At 43.1% G+C, this 15,325-nt stretch overlaps 1 protein-coding gene across 1 annotated transcript in view; it reads left to right on the top strand.

The window, feature by feature from the left end:
* LOC141773819 (semaphorin-4G-like) overlaps positions 1 to 13,445 on the top strand; it is a 30,306-nt gene extending 16,861 nt beyond the window's left edge. The window contains exons 8-16 of the mRNA XM_074645895.1: positions 1,004 to 1,158; positions 2,113 to 2,288; positions 3,629 to 3,773; positions 4,542 to 4,764; positions 6,238 to 6,353; positions 6,431 to 6,585; positions 6,975 to 7,033; positions 7,557 to 10,150; positions 12,486 to 13,445. Coding sequence (XP_074501996.1) covers positions 1,004 to 1,158; positions 2,113 to 2,288; positions 3,629 to 3,773; positions 4,542 to 4,764; positions 6,238 to 6,353; positions 6,431 to 6,585; positions 6,975 to 7,033; positions 7,557 to 8,566 — 2,039 coding nt within the window. The 3' untranslated portion in view covers positions 8,567 to 10,150; positions 12,486 to 13,445. The remainder of the gene's footprint in view (positions 1 to 1,003; positions 1,159 to 2,112; positions 2,289 to 3,628; positions 3,774 to 4,541; positions 4,765 to 6,237; positions 6,354 to 6,430; positions 6,586 to 6,974; positions 7,034 to 7,556; positions 10,151 to 12,485) is intronic.
* Positions 13,446 to 15,325: the final 1,880 nt, after the last annotated feature.

Raw genomic sequence — 15,325 nt, 5'->3', positions numbered from 1 at the left:
AAGTTTGTGACCTGGCAGCCATGTGGAGATCAAGTTGAGGAAATACCAAGCACCGCCCACCAGCCGGAGCAAACTTTGTCATTTTACAGCTAAAAAGTACACTACAAGACGTTTCTGAAAACATTTGAGCTGAGAAATAGGCATTACAGTAACAGAATAATGATTCATATTTGATCAGCGCTGCCTAGTTTGACAATTTGATCGCGTTTACAGTGATTGACAGCTGCCTCCGTTGAATGAACAGCCAATAGGAACGCTCTCTCTGAAATGACCTGTGATTGGCCAAATTCTCCCGTCACGGGGTACTTTTTTTAGATCTTTTGCAGAAGTCCAGTTTTCTCTCAGAGAACTTGAATTACAATACGCTGAAAGGTTATTATGGAATTGTTGCCCAATGATGCCAGCAACATTTTGTCTACTGCAGGTTTAACTTTCAGCCTCAGCTGTTTATGTTCAGTGCTAATTAGCAAACGTTAAGCATCCTAACACGCTAAACTAAGATATTGCACATAGTAAACATTATACCCGCTAAACATCAGTTTGTTAGCATGCTGACATTAGCATTCAGCTCAAAGTACAACTGTGCTTCAGTGCAGCCTCCCAAAGCCACTGACATGACTGTAGACTCTTGTGTTTGTTAATATATTCCTCCAGAAACCTGGTTTGGGGTTTAAATGACTCAAATCATGATGTTTTGCAGAAAACATCTTTTGTGTTTTCACCATCTGTTCAAACTGTGATTACCATTCCTTTTCCCTCATATTACAAGTAGCCATCTGCTGTGTAAAAGATGGTTAGCTGCATCCATCTCACTTTTTTATTGTTTTGTGTTTTGGTGAAACACCTCAGGTCGACAGGTAGAATATTACTATTTTGTGCGAGGCAACTACTGTACACAGCCTCAGGGTATCAAAGCTTCATGTCAGTTGCTTTTGTTCGTTCATTTATGAAGAACAAAAAAAAAAACAGTATTAGTCAGTGCATCTTTTTCTCCCCCATACAGAGGCCGACTTCGTGGGCTCAACTCTGGTGAGGGAGAGTTTGGGTAGCAGCACCGGCGATGATGATAAGATCTACTACTTCTTCACGGAGAGGAGCCAGGAGCAGACGACGACCTACAGCCACAGCAGGGTGGCACGAGTGGCTCGCGTTTGTAAGGTGAGTGCAGATTTTTAAAAGATCCAGAATATGATTTACAGCTGGGAGTGAAGCTTTGCATCAGATTAGTTTGAGTGAAGTGTTGGTTGATGATAGGAGGGGCTGCTATAATAGATGAGAGGCTGGATGGGGAATGCATTTGTAACACGGCCCCAGTGTGATTAGAGGAGCAGAGACTGTGTATCTGATGAATGGGTTGCAGAGTCAGTGTGGCTCTGAGTGAGAGGGATGGCTGACTGCAGGGGAGAAGACAGACTGTTTAGCATCCTCTGCTGCATAAAATGTGAATGATTTACTGTACATTTCCTGCTGGCCAGGAAGGAGTTAAGGATATTGAGAGCTTACCATACAGTGTAATAACCTTGTTGTTGTCTCCTGTGGCACCTAAAAATGAAGTCGGCTGACAAGTTCTCTCCTTGAAAGCGTGCCAGCATATTTGTTTTTTCATCTTAATAGAAATGCCTTGCGGCAGCATGTGTGACATTTGCAATTTGCCACAGGCTGAATAGATTTAAAAGTTACAATCAAAGGGCACGGTGATGTCAGTTGCTGGATTTCCAAAAGAATCGTGGCCTTGAGTCAAGCTTTTCCATTGTGGACGTGTCAAGAATTTTTCAACCTTTAGGTGTGCTGCAGTTGCTGAGGGACAAAAACACACACACGCACACTCACACACAAACTTGTAGATTGCAACGGGGAGTCATACTGTACCTATGGGAAGCCATAATCTTGTTGAAAGTATCGTTATTGCTTTCCCATGCCATCTGTTGCGCTCTTTAGGAGGTTCACTTCCACTTGTGTGCCAACTTGAGCCGAGAGTTCAGTCTGTTTTTCATTTATCCGGGCCTTACCTCATATGACCCTCTCCACTCCCTCCTCCTCCACCTCCTCCTCCTTCTCCTCCTGTTTCTCCTCCTCTGTTTCTCCTTTCTCCCTCCACTCTTCATCCCTCAGGGGGACCGGGGAGGCCGTTTAACTCTCCAGAAACGCTGGACGTCCTTCCTCAAGGCCAGGCTGACATGTTCTCTGCCAGAGTACGACTTCCACTTCAACATGCTGCGCAGCGTGTTCGTCATGCCCGGCCTCACGCCACAGGACACGCTCTTCTACGGCATCTTCGGCCTGGAGTGGTGAGTGGGAACTCGTGTCAAGGTCTCCGGCTGACGGGGACTTTGAGGATGCAGGAATGAGTGAGATAAAGATGAAAGGCAGCAATCGATACATTGAGACAGGAAGGGACGAGATGAAAGAGAGGGGCGAGACAAAGCTGAGGAGAACTTTTTCATCCAAACGATGTGAAAAAACGAAGTTGGGGCGAGGAGTTTCACAGCAGTTTGAGGAGAGAATATTAATTAGAAATGCAAATTTAGATGGACTAAAAAGAAGTTAAAGAGAAGTTAACTCCTCACTGTGGCTGCTCCTTCTTGTTCCATTACTTCCTTGCACAAATTAAAAATGATCCGCTAATGAAAAAATACTGAAAAGGACTGTTTTGCATTTTTATGTGAATAATCGCAGTTAGCTAACATCAGAGACATTTCCTGTGGCTGCTTCAAAATAAAAGCCAATCCATGGTTCACCAGTTTAATGCTTTTGATGTGAAGCCATAGAAGCAGAAAGTTGGGTTTGCATTGTTTTCATTGAAAACACATTATCATGATTATGGTGGGATTTTTGTGGGGATCTGTACTAAACTAAACAAAGATGTTTTCTTAAGTCTGTAGAATATGATGTGTAGGTCAGGACATCTCTGAAGCAGCACAATATTTAATTTAAAATTATATTTTGACACACATTTTGCTTTTAACAAATATTGCACCTCCTGCGATTTGGAAATTGCAGTAGGCCATATTGGGATTTTGATAAAATTGATTAATTGCAGCCCCCTTAATTTCTCAATGTAAATATATCAAATGGCTTTTGCAGAAAAATGCAGACTATTAACAAAACAACAAAACAAAAATGTTGTTTGATTTCAGGAAAATCTTAAAGATTATAACTGTAATGCCCCTTTTGTAGAAACTAGTTTCCACTTTTCAGTGTGGTTCATCCATTTCAAGGATGTATCGGCTGAAAAGTGAATGCCAAGGCGAAATGTTTTGTAGTGCGGAAAGCATACACAAACAATAATAATCTTCAGCGTTTTTGTTGATGTGATGCTGCTTTCTCCTCTTGAGCTCTCCTGTCTGTAACTCCTACAACACCTCTCTGAAACCATTTTGTAGTTCTCTCCTCCTCCCCTCCTACCCTTCTCAGAGATGTATGACTTGTAATCGTCTTCGTACTATCCCTGACACTGCTCATCCCCTCCCCTGGGCTTTCCTCCCATTTATCTCTTTCCATGTTTTAGGTGAGCCACTGATCTACTTTACTTCTACTGCTGTCCCTATGGCAACACTGGGTTTACTGCTGTTATTGTTCGCGGCCTGTGCTCTGGTCTTTTTCTCACTGTGCATGTTGCTGTCTTTAGGAAAAACGTGAAGGCGTCTGCGGTGTGTCGGTTCTCTCTGTCTGAAGTCCAAGAGGCCTTTCAAGGACCATACATGGAGAACCAGGACTCCGGCTCTAAGTGGAAAGAATACACTGGAAAGATCCCTGACCCACGACCTGGAACGGTAAACACACATGCACACAGACAAAGCCACTACTGCCCTCTCAACCTCTTAAACACAACAAGCAACTCGGAAGAAAAGTCTCTCTTCGTCCTCCCAGAATTCACACCAGAAAACGTAAAGATGCAGAAGAAAAGATGGAGGGAAAATGATAGAGGATGAGTGGCAGCATCAAGGATGAGGCTCAAACACAACTAGCTTATGTCAGTGAAACCCAATTCCATGGTGATTAACTCCAGCCTGTAGCTTTGGCGACAATGGCTTAGTGCGGCAGTCAGGGCCGTGGCATCGTTTGCAGTAGCAGACATTATCCACTGTAGTGTCACTTCAACACATTTTGTAGGACTTAATTTTAACGTTGCTCTTAAACGGAAAGGAGAAACGGTCAAGGGCTTTAACTTGCGAGCGTGAAAGCCTCTTAGAGGAGATGGCTGAAGGGAAGTTGTTCGCCTTAGTCAGGTGCTGAGAGAGCTGAGTCGTCCGCATGTCAGCTCAAGCCGGCTGCTGAACTCACCCAGTCTCATTGTTGTCCATGTGAAAAGTAACATTTTCCCCAGACACTATCTTCCACAGGCTCGCGTTTTCTCCTTGATCCCTTAATTTTCCCCGCAGACCATCTCGCTAAGCCTCGTGACATCCGCTGTGCCTTCCACCATCCGTCTCTATTTACAGAAAACTTTGTTACAAATGAGTCTCTCTTCTCCCTGCAGCCCACACCGTGCCTCGTCACTCTCTCCTCTCATTGCTCTCTTTGGCTTCCTTTTCCTGCAGTGTATAACTGACGCTCTGAGGGCCAGGGGCATAAACGTGTCCACCTCCCTGCCTGATGACGTGCTGAACTTCGTCCGGAGGCATCCTCTGATGTCCCAGCAGGTCCAACCTTCAGACAGACGCCCCCTTTTGTTCAGGCGGACCACAGACTACACACACATGGCCGTACACACGATCCAAGGCTTAGATGGACGAAAATACCATGTACTGTACATGGGCACAGGTGTGTATGAATCCATGTCAGCTGTTTATTATTCAGTCTGTTAAAAGAATAGTTTGACATTTTAGGAAATAATTGTCGAGACACTCATGTCTGTACACTAAATATGAATCTAGCTTAGCTTAGCATAAAGACTGGAAACAGGGGGCCTGGCTTACTTCAATGGTAACACAATCTGCCAAATGAATTATGTCCTGGACTATTTCTTGTTGACTTACTGTGGCCAGGCTAGCTGTATCCATTACTAGTTGCAAATAAGTTTAGACATATTTCTTATGTGTTTTCTATTCATTTTACGATGATATGAAAATCAGAAATCAGGAACAGAAACCTGGTCAAAAAATGGCAACCCATCATTGTTATTTGTTTTGGTCAAATTTACAGTATCGTCCCATGGTTATTAGGCTGTTCATGTGTTCAATGAGACTTTAGAGTCAGCGGCCAAAAACCAGTAGAGGCCGTTTTTCCAAGTTCGAAGTTCCTAGGCCACAAAGTATCTTTTTGTGAAAATCCAATGTACCCACAAGTCCATGAGGCAGGGAAAATGTTGAACTAAGGTTTATTTGAATATATAGGTGGGGGGCTGTAGCTCAGTGGGTTGAGGTCGTCCTTTAACAACAAGGTTGGCGGTTCGATCCCCGACTCCTACTGACTGCATGTTGAAGAGTCCTTGAGGGAGGTTTAGAGTGCGACACTAAACCCCAAGCTGCTCCCCGGGCGCTTTACAGCAACCCACTGCTCCTAAATGCTTAGGATGGATTAATGCAGAGGTCAAATTTCATGTATGTATCTATATGTATATAATGATTGTAATAAAGGTGTATGGTTTAAGATATACATCACAACATCACAGCAGGTGATTCTAATCCAAACTTACATCTCAGCCCGGTCCATTACCGACTTAAATGAACTTGCATTTATATAGCGCTTTTCTTTTGACACTGCATATCAACATTAACCCTTTCACATACACATTCATACACTGATGGCAGAGGCTGGTGCCAACCTGCCCATCCGGATCTAATCTAAATGCTCATTCGCATACCTATGGCACAGCCTTCAGGAGCAAGTTGGGGTTCAGTATCTTGCCAAAGGACACTCCGACACGCGGACTGGAGGAGCCGGGGGATTGAACTGCAATTAGTGGACGACCCGCTCTACCTCTGAGCCACAGCCGCCCCCAACTTAATGTTCTGTCTGTACAAACGCCACAATACAAATATGTGCTTAAGTGGCTCTTACAGCAATGCTTTACAAGTTTATATGGCTGCATATCTGCTCACACACAAGAAATACAGACAAAGAAGTGGATTGCTTATCTTAAGTGTTAGTTTCAAGTTCATTTATATTGCATACTGAAATGAATAAAAACTAATGGTTGCCTTCAAATTTGGAAATCAATATAAAACACAGTGATATGCGTGGTGGTATGGTCTTTTAATTCTAATGTGTCTCCTCTTTCTTTGTGTCACTCAGATGAAGGCTGGTTACATAAAGCTGTAGAAATCGAGGGTCAGCTTCACATTATCGAGGAGCTTCAACTGTTTGAGGAACCACAACCTGTTAACAACCTGCTGCTATCTGCAAAACAGGTATTGTGTTTGACCATCACATGCACAAACAAGTCATCTCGACCTTACGGCATTTAAATCCTCTCTCTCGCCACCAGATGAGTGTGTACGTGGGCTCTCCATCAGGCGTGGTGCAGCTTCCCCTCTCTAACTGTCGCAGATACAACTCCTGCTACGACTGCATCTTTGCCAGGGACCCTCACTGTGCCTGGAACGGAGCCCAGTGTGTGGACATAATGGCACAAGCAGACAGGTGGGTGCTCAAGGCTGTGTGTATGTGTGTGTGTGTGTGATTGGATCAGATGATTAAAGTTCTGCAGCTGCCCTTTTGTGTGTTTGATTTGACTAACCTCAAGAATCACAGTGCCCTGTTGCGTAATCACAACGCTGGCAGAAACTAGATGCTGGCTGTGATAGTAAACATCACATGCAGCTGTGTACTTAAAGTGTACTGATCTACTGAACCTGCAGGACAGATTTGCTAACTCAGTAGAACGCTGTTATGGAGGCAAAACATGATATGCGACGGAATAGAAAAAGGAATAAATAGAGATCTATGTCTACCAACAATACTCAATACTTTTTATGTTACAGCAAAGTATGTGTTTATTCTTTGCACTAATATACTTATGTTCTTCGCAGATCCACTTTAATCCAGGACATCCAGCAGGGCAGCAGAGGATGTGAAAACACGCACGATGGTACGCACGAATCTCATCTGCAGCTAGGTGCTGCTGCTTAAAAGCAAAGTTTGCTTTTAACGCAGTGAATGATGAAAGGGAGATTAAAAATAGAGAATGTTAGGAAGGACTCGGAAGACGCATAGTTGTCATCAGATGGCATGAAGGCCTCTTTGAAAGTTGATTATGCGCACACTGCGTTGGCAAAAAATCCTCTCTTCCCTTCTTTAATCACATTTTTGCCATCTCTGGAGAGAAATCTGTTTGATATTCAAGGCAGGCAAAGTGCCTTCTCTCACTTCACAATTTCAATCTGATAAAATGTAGCATCCTCTGCCCCTTCGTTGTTCTTTCTCGGTACAATGTAAAATGATGGCGGGAATTAAAAGGTATTGTAATTGGTGTTTACGCCTCAGTAACTTCGGACAGCCAGTTTAGTCTGTGTTAAGTAATTACCATGTAAAATGAGTCAGAGGCTAAGTTGTAAGTTTTCCTGTAAAATTAATGTGAAATTAGACTCACCGTATTAATACGTGTGTTGCAGACGTTGTCGTGCGGAGCCGCTCTGTGCGGGTGGGCGACGACGTGCTGCTGCAGTGTGAGCTCAGCTCCAACCTGGCGACGCCCCTCTGGACCCTGGATGGCGGCGAGCTGCAGGGCTACGGCCTCAACTCCGGCTTCAGAACCGGCACAGACGGACTGCTGGTCATCGAGGCCCGGCAGGACCAGAGCGGGCTGTACACCTGCTACGCTGTCGAGAACCATATCAATGTCGCCATAGTTACCTACAACGTCACCATCCGCTTGGACCTGCCCCTTCCCCCACATGTTGATCCAACTGAAGACCATTACAGTTTCTTCGCCACCCCGCCAGCACCCACTGAGCGTCCCTCCTCCGAGAGGCCCCAGCCCCTGCCCCCGGCCGCTCTCCTCCCCCGCTCTGAGCTGCTCTCCCCCAGGAGCATGGAGGCCATGTATCTGTCCCTCATCACCATCCTCGGAGGCCTGTGTGTGGTCCTCACCGTGGTCCTCGTCTACGTGGGCTTCTGCCTGCGAGTGGGCAACAGAGGGAAGTACTCATTACGCGCCGCAGCTTCTGCCTACCCAAACAATAAGAAGCACAACAGGAACAGGAAACAGCACAGAAACTCCTCCCACATGGAGCTGAAGACCATCTCAAGCCACTGCAACGGCAACGGCATTTGTAATGGAGTTTCAAAGCAGCGGAACGGCGACATCCAGGAGGGAGGCTTCCTCCAGATCGTCCCCGGCGAGGGTCATCCATCACCCAATAAGGAGCCTCCTCCCCCGGCCCCTCCTCTCCCACCAACCCCACAGCACCCCTCTCCAGAGTGCGACTTCCCCAGCGGGCTGTCGGCCACGCTGCCCAGCGTCCTGAGGAGGATGAATGGCAACAGCTATGTGCTGCTGAGGCAGAGCGAGTCTGAAAGCCCGTCAGCGCTCTGCTACTCCTTCTCGGAGGAGCTCAACAGGATCTTAGAGAAGAGGAAACACACTCAGCTGCTGCCCAGGCCGGACGAGAGCTCCGTATAGAGAGATGTAGCTCCCCCTGTGGCGGGAGGACTGGTGTGTTCTTACCTGGTGCTGAAGTGCCTGTCATATGACGACTCATTATTGCTGAGGACTAAAGCAATGAGGGAGTCTTAACTACATTATTTACTCGTTTTTTTTTTTTACAAGTCCACATTGAGACATTACTTCTTTTTGAACCTGTGAGCTGCTCGACAAACTTAATTACCAAATTCCCCAAAACATAACAAGTGAGAATGAGAAATGCCAGTGAAGGACTGAGCATGAAATGGAAAGAAAGTGCAACCTACCTCACCTCACCACTGCCCAGGAGGACTTCTGCAGTCAGTCTGTAGTCTGATCCGAGTATCAGGGCTGAGATCTCAGCAGCAGAAAGCTCTCTGATCCACAAAGCACAAAACGGGGCCCACAGACTCCAGCGAGGAGCGGAGCCCCATGGGAATATAAATACATGCGAAGACTTCTGCTGTGTGGCGGCCATATTTGGCTCGATTCAGACTGGAGGGCAGCTAGCCAAAGTTTGTTTGCACTGACAAGTGCACAGATGGCCTATATGCATTTTTAAAACATGACATTCACACATTATAACTATTGAGGGAGGTGGACATGGTGAGCAAGGAAATTTGGTTTCACTTTTAATACTGACTATTGCAATAACCAACACAAAATAATATACAGTAACTCATGACAGCCCATAACACTTTACACCAGCCATCATTAAGAAATGGTGAACTAATCATTATTTAATATTGCTGTTAACCATAATTTATGACATCGTTTTATATGAATCATTATGGCTTAATTTACTTTATTTAATTATTAATAAATGACAATATGAATAGTTCAAATAGTCATTTACTATATTTGGTGTTAAAAATGGTAAAAAATTAAATTAATAACCTGTGACTGCCACAATTATTGATTTGTTGGTAATTACCTGATATGCAGGTACATTTTTAATTATTGTTATAATATTTGTAAAAACAAATAACTGTAATTTATCATAAATGGTTAAAAATTGCCGTATGGTGAAGCCATATGTTGGCCTTTAATATAACGTTTCAACTCATGTCTGCAATTCCTACAAACAGGTTAACAAGTGACCATTAAACATACATTTACATTGTATGGGTCCATATTATATATACAGTTCATAAGATATTAAAGAATAAACAAGGAAATAATGTTATTTAACCTTTACATAGTTGAAGAAATATTAAATTGTGATTATTTCACCAAGTGTTTTAGACAACCTGAAGAAAATATGACAGTATTATCAACTTTAATGCACTTTAAATACCAGTTTTAAAGCGCTTCAGGAAAGGTAATGGATACTATTATGGACGTTGACTCTGCAACCTGTCAAGAACCAGCAGGACGGAGGAGCTTTTTGATTGGCCCTTGTTTCAGTATGAAGAGCTGCAGCAGCGAAGGCCACGGCTTCATCTGCTGGACCTCGTTTGACACGAGGAAAAAACTGACCAAGTCTCCGCTGAGCCTCAAATCCACCGCTGAGCGACACCCTGCATGAGACTATAACGCAGAATGACAGACCGCGGGGCACAGCGTTTGCCAAAAGCATCAAAGGTAAATCATTTTTATATCTTATCTTATATAACGCAGGCACTTTGCCAAACAAGCACTTAAAGGAATATATCATGGAGATGGAGTGCGTGGCCACTGCACCAGTGTTTTAAAGACTGAATACATACAGAGCACTGAGAGAGCACAGTGTTATCGCACAGTTTACTACATTACTACATTTGTGAGAGGAGCCCGGCCGAGGACGAGATAAAAACAAACTCTCAGGCTGTCACTTTCATTCTTGACATTTCTTTTGCAGTTTTGTCTTTACAAGTAGGAAACTAAGATAGGGCTGTCAATCAATTAAAATATTTAATCGCGATTAATCACACATTTCTTATCTGTTCAAATTGTACCTTAAAGGGAGATCTGTCAAGTATTTAATTCTCTTATCAACATGGGAGTGTGCAAATATGCTGCTTTATGCAAATGTACGTATATATTTATTATTGGAAATCAATTAACAACACAAAACAATGACAAATATTGTCCAGAAACCCTCACAGGTACTGCATTTAGCATAAAAATATGCTCAAATCATTACATGTCAAACTCAATACCAAGAGGCAACAACAGCTGTCAGTATGTCAGTGTGCTGACTTTACTATGACTTGCCCCAAACTGCATGTGATTATCATAAAGTGGGCATGTCTGTAAAGGGGAGACTCGTGGGTACCCATAGAACCCATTTTCATGCGCACATCTTGAGGTCAGAGGTCAAGGGACCCCTTTCGAAATAGCCATGCCAGTTTATCTTCGCCAAAATGTAGCGCCAGTTTGGAGCGTTATTTAGCCTCCTTCATGACATGCTAGTATGAAATGGTTGGTATCAATGGATTCCTTAAGTTTTCTAGTTTCATATGATGCCAGTATCTTCACTCTATCTTTAAAACTGAGCTGCTACAACCTAAAAATCGCAAGTTGCTTTGAAGGGACTGTATGTAACTTTTTACCCATATAAATCGTTTTTTATTGCCAATGTGTGAACAGGTTGTAACCTAACCTAAAAAATGAGACCTTCCACGACTTTCTGGGTTTCCTCTATCGGCCTGTAGACTGCTTTTAATGTGATGAACCCGGGCCGCTTATACCGGGAAAATCCAATGAATATGACGTCATGCAAGCTCGCGAGTGCCTTTATTTTCAGCTCCGCTTACATGGCTAACAGTGTGCAACCATAGCTAATGTTTGGTTAGAAATGGATTCCATTAACGCCAATAAACGACCAGCCCCCACCACAACTCAGATTCCAACACAAACTCCACGGAAGCACAAAAAAACAAAGTTATATCTAGTGAAGGCCGTGTTGCAAAACAGGAATGTGACCGACGTCGGGGGAAAATTAGGATCATCATTGGCCGGGCCTTCGATTCATGGTTGGACCTTCGTTTACGAGCACAAGCGCGTGCAACAGGACGCTGACTGTCATTGACTTAACGACCACAGGTGTCACTGTTAACAAGCAATTTCTGATTTTTAAATAGAGTCCCTTTAAAGAAATAAGTGGCTTTAAAACTAATTTGCATTAATGCATTATTATCGCTTTCATTTTGACAGCCCTAAACTAAGATTTTATTCTTTAGACTAGTTTGGACATCATCATTCAGCATCACACTGTTTATTTTCCTTATCAGTGTCCTCTCGCTGCATCTCTCTGTTGTTCTCCTGTCAGAGGGCAGCATTAATTAAACACTCGTCTGACCTTATAGCTGAAGGAGGGAGAGAGGAGGCTGAGTTAGAGATCTTCCCCAGAGATTTACTGTATGAAACACCCTCAAGCTCCCAATTATTTTCTCATACCCTCTGGGTCAGACTCGGGATTTGTATTTTATTACCGTATGTCAAAAAAGAAATGCAAAAACATCTCAAGTAATGCACTGTATGCTTATATATGCACACATAGCAATACATAGACGATCCTGAAGCACACTCGCTGTGCTGCATGTTTGATTGAATCTAGCAAGGCTGTGATGTCAGGGTGTGAGATGCAGTACGTGCTACTGGTTCGCAATAAGCCAGGCTTTCCATTCGGTGGCACTGATCAAAGACATGAAATGAGAAGGACGTACTGTAGCTGCACACTTGGCACATTAAAAGCCTTTATTAAAGCCCTTTGACCTCATTTCGAAGCACAAGACAAGGTGATGACTACAGCAGTGGTTTTACTTGTCAAGTTTTCATTCCACACTCCTGCAATAATGCTTAAAATCAGTGTTGCTAATATATTAATACTTAGGCCACATATGGTCAAACCTGATTTTTAAAATAACATACAATGGAGACACATTGCTGGCACTTACTGCATGCCTGGATGTTTTTTCCCTCTTTCTCATTGCAGGTCTGATGTGGTCAGTTTCTCTTGATTTCATTCCCAGGGATACCATCTGTCCACCAGCGTCCGATGGCAGGACCCGCTGCAAAGATGTTCTTTAAATGAGCAGTGAAATGAAACTCAATAGTGGACAGCGGAGCCAGAAGAGAAAGAGAAGCTCGATAAGGGCTACAGCATGCTACAGCTCTGCTTCCCCACAACTGGAATTGAAATTGTTGGCTGCAGCGTCTTACCGAACAACACTCGTTCTTCAGACCAGCGGCTCTTTGTGTGCAGAGAGCGTCCTCCTTGCCTCTGTTTGATGCAAACTTGTTAGACCAAACTCGACGTACGATGACCATTTTCTCACACTTGCTGCATGAATTATGTTTCGACACTGGTGTTTTTCTTTTCTTCTTTAAGTCAAGAAAACAAGAAGAACACATTTTAATATTAATGAAAAGTGCCACGGTCGATGTTTTAAAAAAGAGCTTTGTGAGCCTATTTTATTGCAAAAGCAGAAGAAAAAGATTTAAAAAAAGAAGCGTGTTTATTTTGTAATTTTTGTACATTGTGTTTTGGAAGTTATTGTCAATGTTGCTGTTTAGGTGCCACTTGTGAGACACCATCCTGACAAATAGGAGGGTCACAAGTCGCCTGTGTTGCACAAAATGTGATAAATAGAAGCACGGTAGCCAAAAAAATAAGCATGCAGAAGGCTGTACCAGCACCGCAGACTTTAATATTTATAACCTACTAATGGGAGGAAAAATACACCAATTTACTTATTCACTCTAACCTCATATCATTTAGCTTTTTCTCTCTCTTTCTCTAATGTCCACATATTCGTTATGATCTCTATATGCATGTTACCCCATGCTTGTGCACACAGCAAATTATTTTACTAAACTAACACAAAGAATAACAGGGCAGTGGGTTCCTTCACATTTCAGTCATAATGAGTTAAAATAAAACTTTGTACTTCAACTTCTTCTTCTCCTCATTATTGCTTGTATATATATGTACAGTTTGCCTTCTCACATTTCAGAACTGTAGGTACATGAAACTGGTATCTTGTATCTAAGAGAGAGTTGTATGAGCTGGTAAAGACTCTCAGGAAAAGGAGCCGTCTGCATTGTTACTGGAAGCAGGCCTGAGCTCCTGCAGCACAGCCTGGGGCTGTAAAACAGCACGACACAGAGTGGTACGGAAAATGTTGTCCAGGACTGGTTCAGATCCAACTGGAGTGTTTAAGGACAGTGTTGTTGACAAAGCCCAAACATACAGCACCTGTCCCGTGTCCTGTGAAGGCATTACAAGAGTAAACGTTACCTCCGCTTCTATAAAAAAGCAGCCGTTCCTATTTTTAATCTGAGCCTTTTGAAGTGATCTTTCAGAAATGCCACAGACAATCAATATATAACACAGATTTTTCCATCATCCATATGACCTTTTCTCATGTTCATGTTGCTGAGTGAGAGGGCAGCACCCAGATAATATCTCAGCTGTTGTAATATATCACCAGCAGCACAACAAAACACCCATAAATAGGACAGGCGCGTCATGCACACACAGACAAACACAGCCGAAGGGCGATTTGTAGGAGTGCCAGGTACCTGCAGTGCGTGCAGCTTGACATGTGATTAACAAAGCGTCATGGTTGGCGTGTTATTTAGGTAATTCTGCCTCGGTTTGAATCAGGGTGAACGTCGAGAGCCTGTCCTTCCTCTCGAGTGGCAGAGTGGAATATTTTCCATATTGTTTAATTAAAATGTGTATGTTAAATAAATGCTGCTGCTTTCATGAGATGTGTACTGATCAACCACGACACATGACCATGTCTTATTTTACATGAGAACTGGAATGATGAATGTTGTGATAGTGTAGGTGTCGTAGCCTAAATGTCGATACTCTGGAGAGCCACAGTCAGTCACAAGATAAATCTGACTGCCATATCTCAACATCTACTTGATGAATTTGATTACAATTTTGGAAAGATATTCCCAGAGGATGAATCATAATGACTTTGGTGATCTCCCTACTTTTCTACTATCGCCAATGCACCATTATTTATGACTAAAGACTTGCAAAATGAATGTCATTCCCATCAGCTGTACGTGTGTAGTGCTAATTACCAAATATTAGCATGTTTACACAAAACTACGATGGAGATGATGGTTAACATTACCAATGATTAGCATCAGCATTTTAGCATTGTCATTGAGAGCATGTTAGCATGCTGGCATTAGCATTTAGTTTAATGTACTAAATAAGTTTTGCGTCTTTGGGCTTTTGAAAGTTATTCAAAGAAAATAAGAAAAAACAAATTGCTCTGTTGAAGTTGTCGAAATTGGTAGACAACCTGGGACAAGGGGTCGCAAGCAGACATTTTGTTCTGTTTAAAGGTTCAGTGTGTCGGTGTGTGCAACTAAGGAGTCTGAGAAGTGACGCCAATGCGGAAGTACCTTAAACTTGCGTTCTTTCTAATGGCCAGCAGGGGGCGACTCCTCTGGTTGCAAAAGAAGTCTGATTGTATAGAAGTCTATGAGAAAATGACCCTACTTCTCACTTGATTTATTACCTCGGTAAACATTGTAAACATGAGTTTATGGTCTCAATCACTAGTTTCAAGTCTTCTTCAATACAGCATGATGTTCATTTAGTAAATTATGGTCCCATTTAGAGTCAGATAGACCATAAAGCAGGGGATGCTTTAGGGCGTGGCTACCTTGTGATTGACTGGTCGCTACTACGGCGTTGTCCGGTCTGGGAGTTGTCTGTGTTTTCGTCTTAGATCTTTAACCCTTTAACAGTGTGTTTTCAGTTCATGAAAGTTAATTATAACCTTTTTGGTGGCCTAAAATGTG

The sequence above is a fragment of the Sebastes fasciatus genome, chromosome 9 (assembly GCF_043250625.1).
Source record: "Sebastes fasciatus isolate fSebFas1 chromosome 9, fSebFas1.pri, whole genome shotgun sequence".
Classification (NCBI taxonomy): domain Eukaryota; kingdom Metazoa; phylum Chordata; class Actinopteri; order Perciformes; family Sebastidae; genus Sebastes; species Sebastes fasciatus.
The sequence above is the reverse complement of the archived record's forward strand: the minus strand, read 5'-3'. Positions and strand labels throughout refer to the sequence as shown.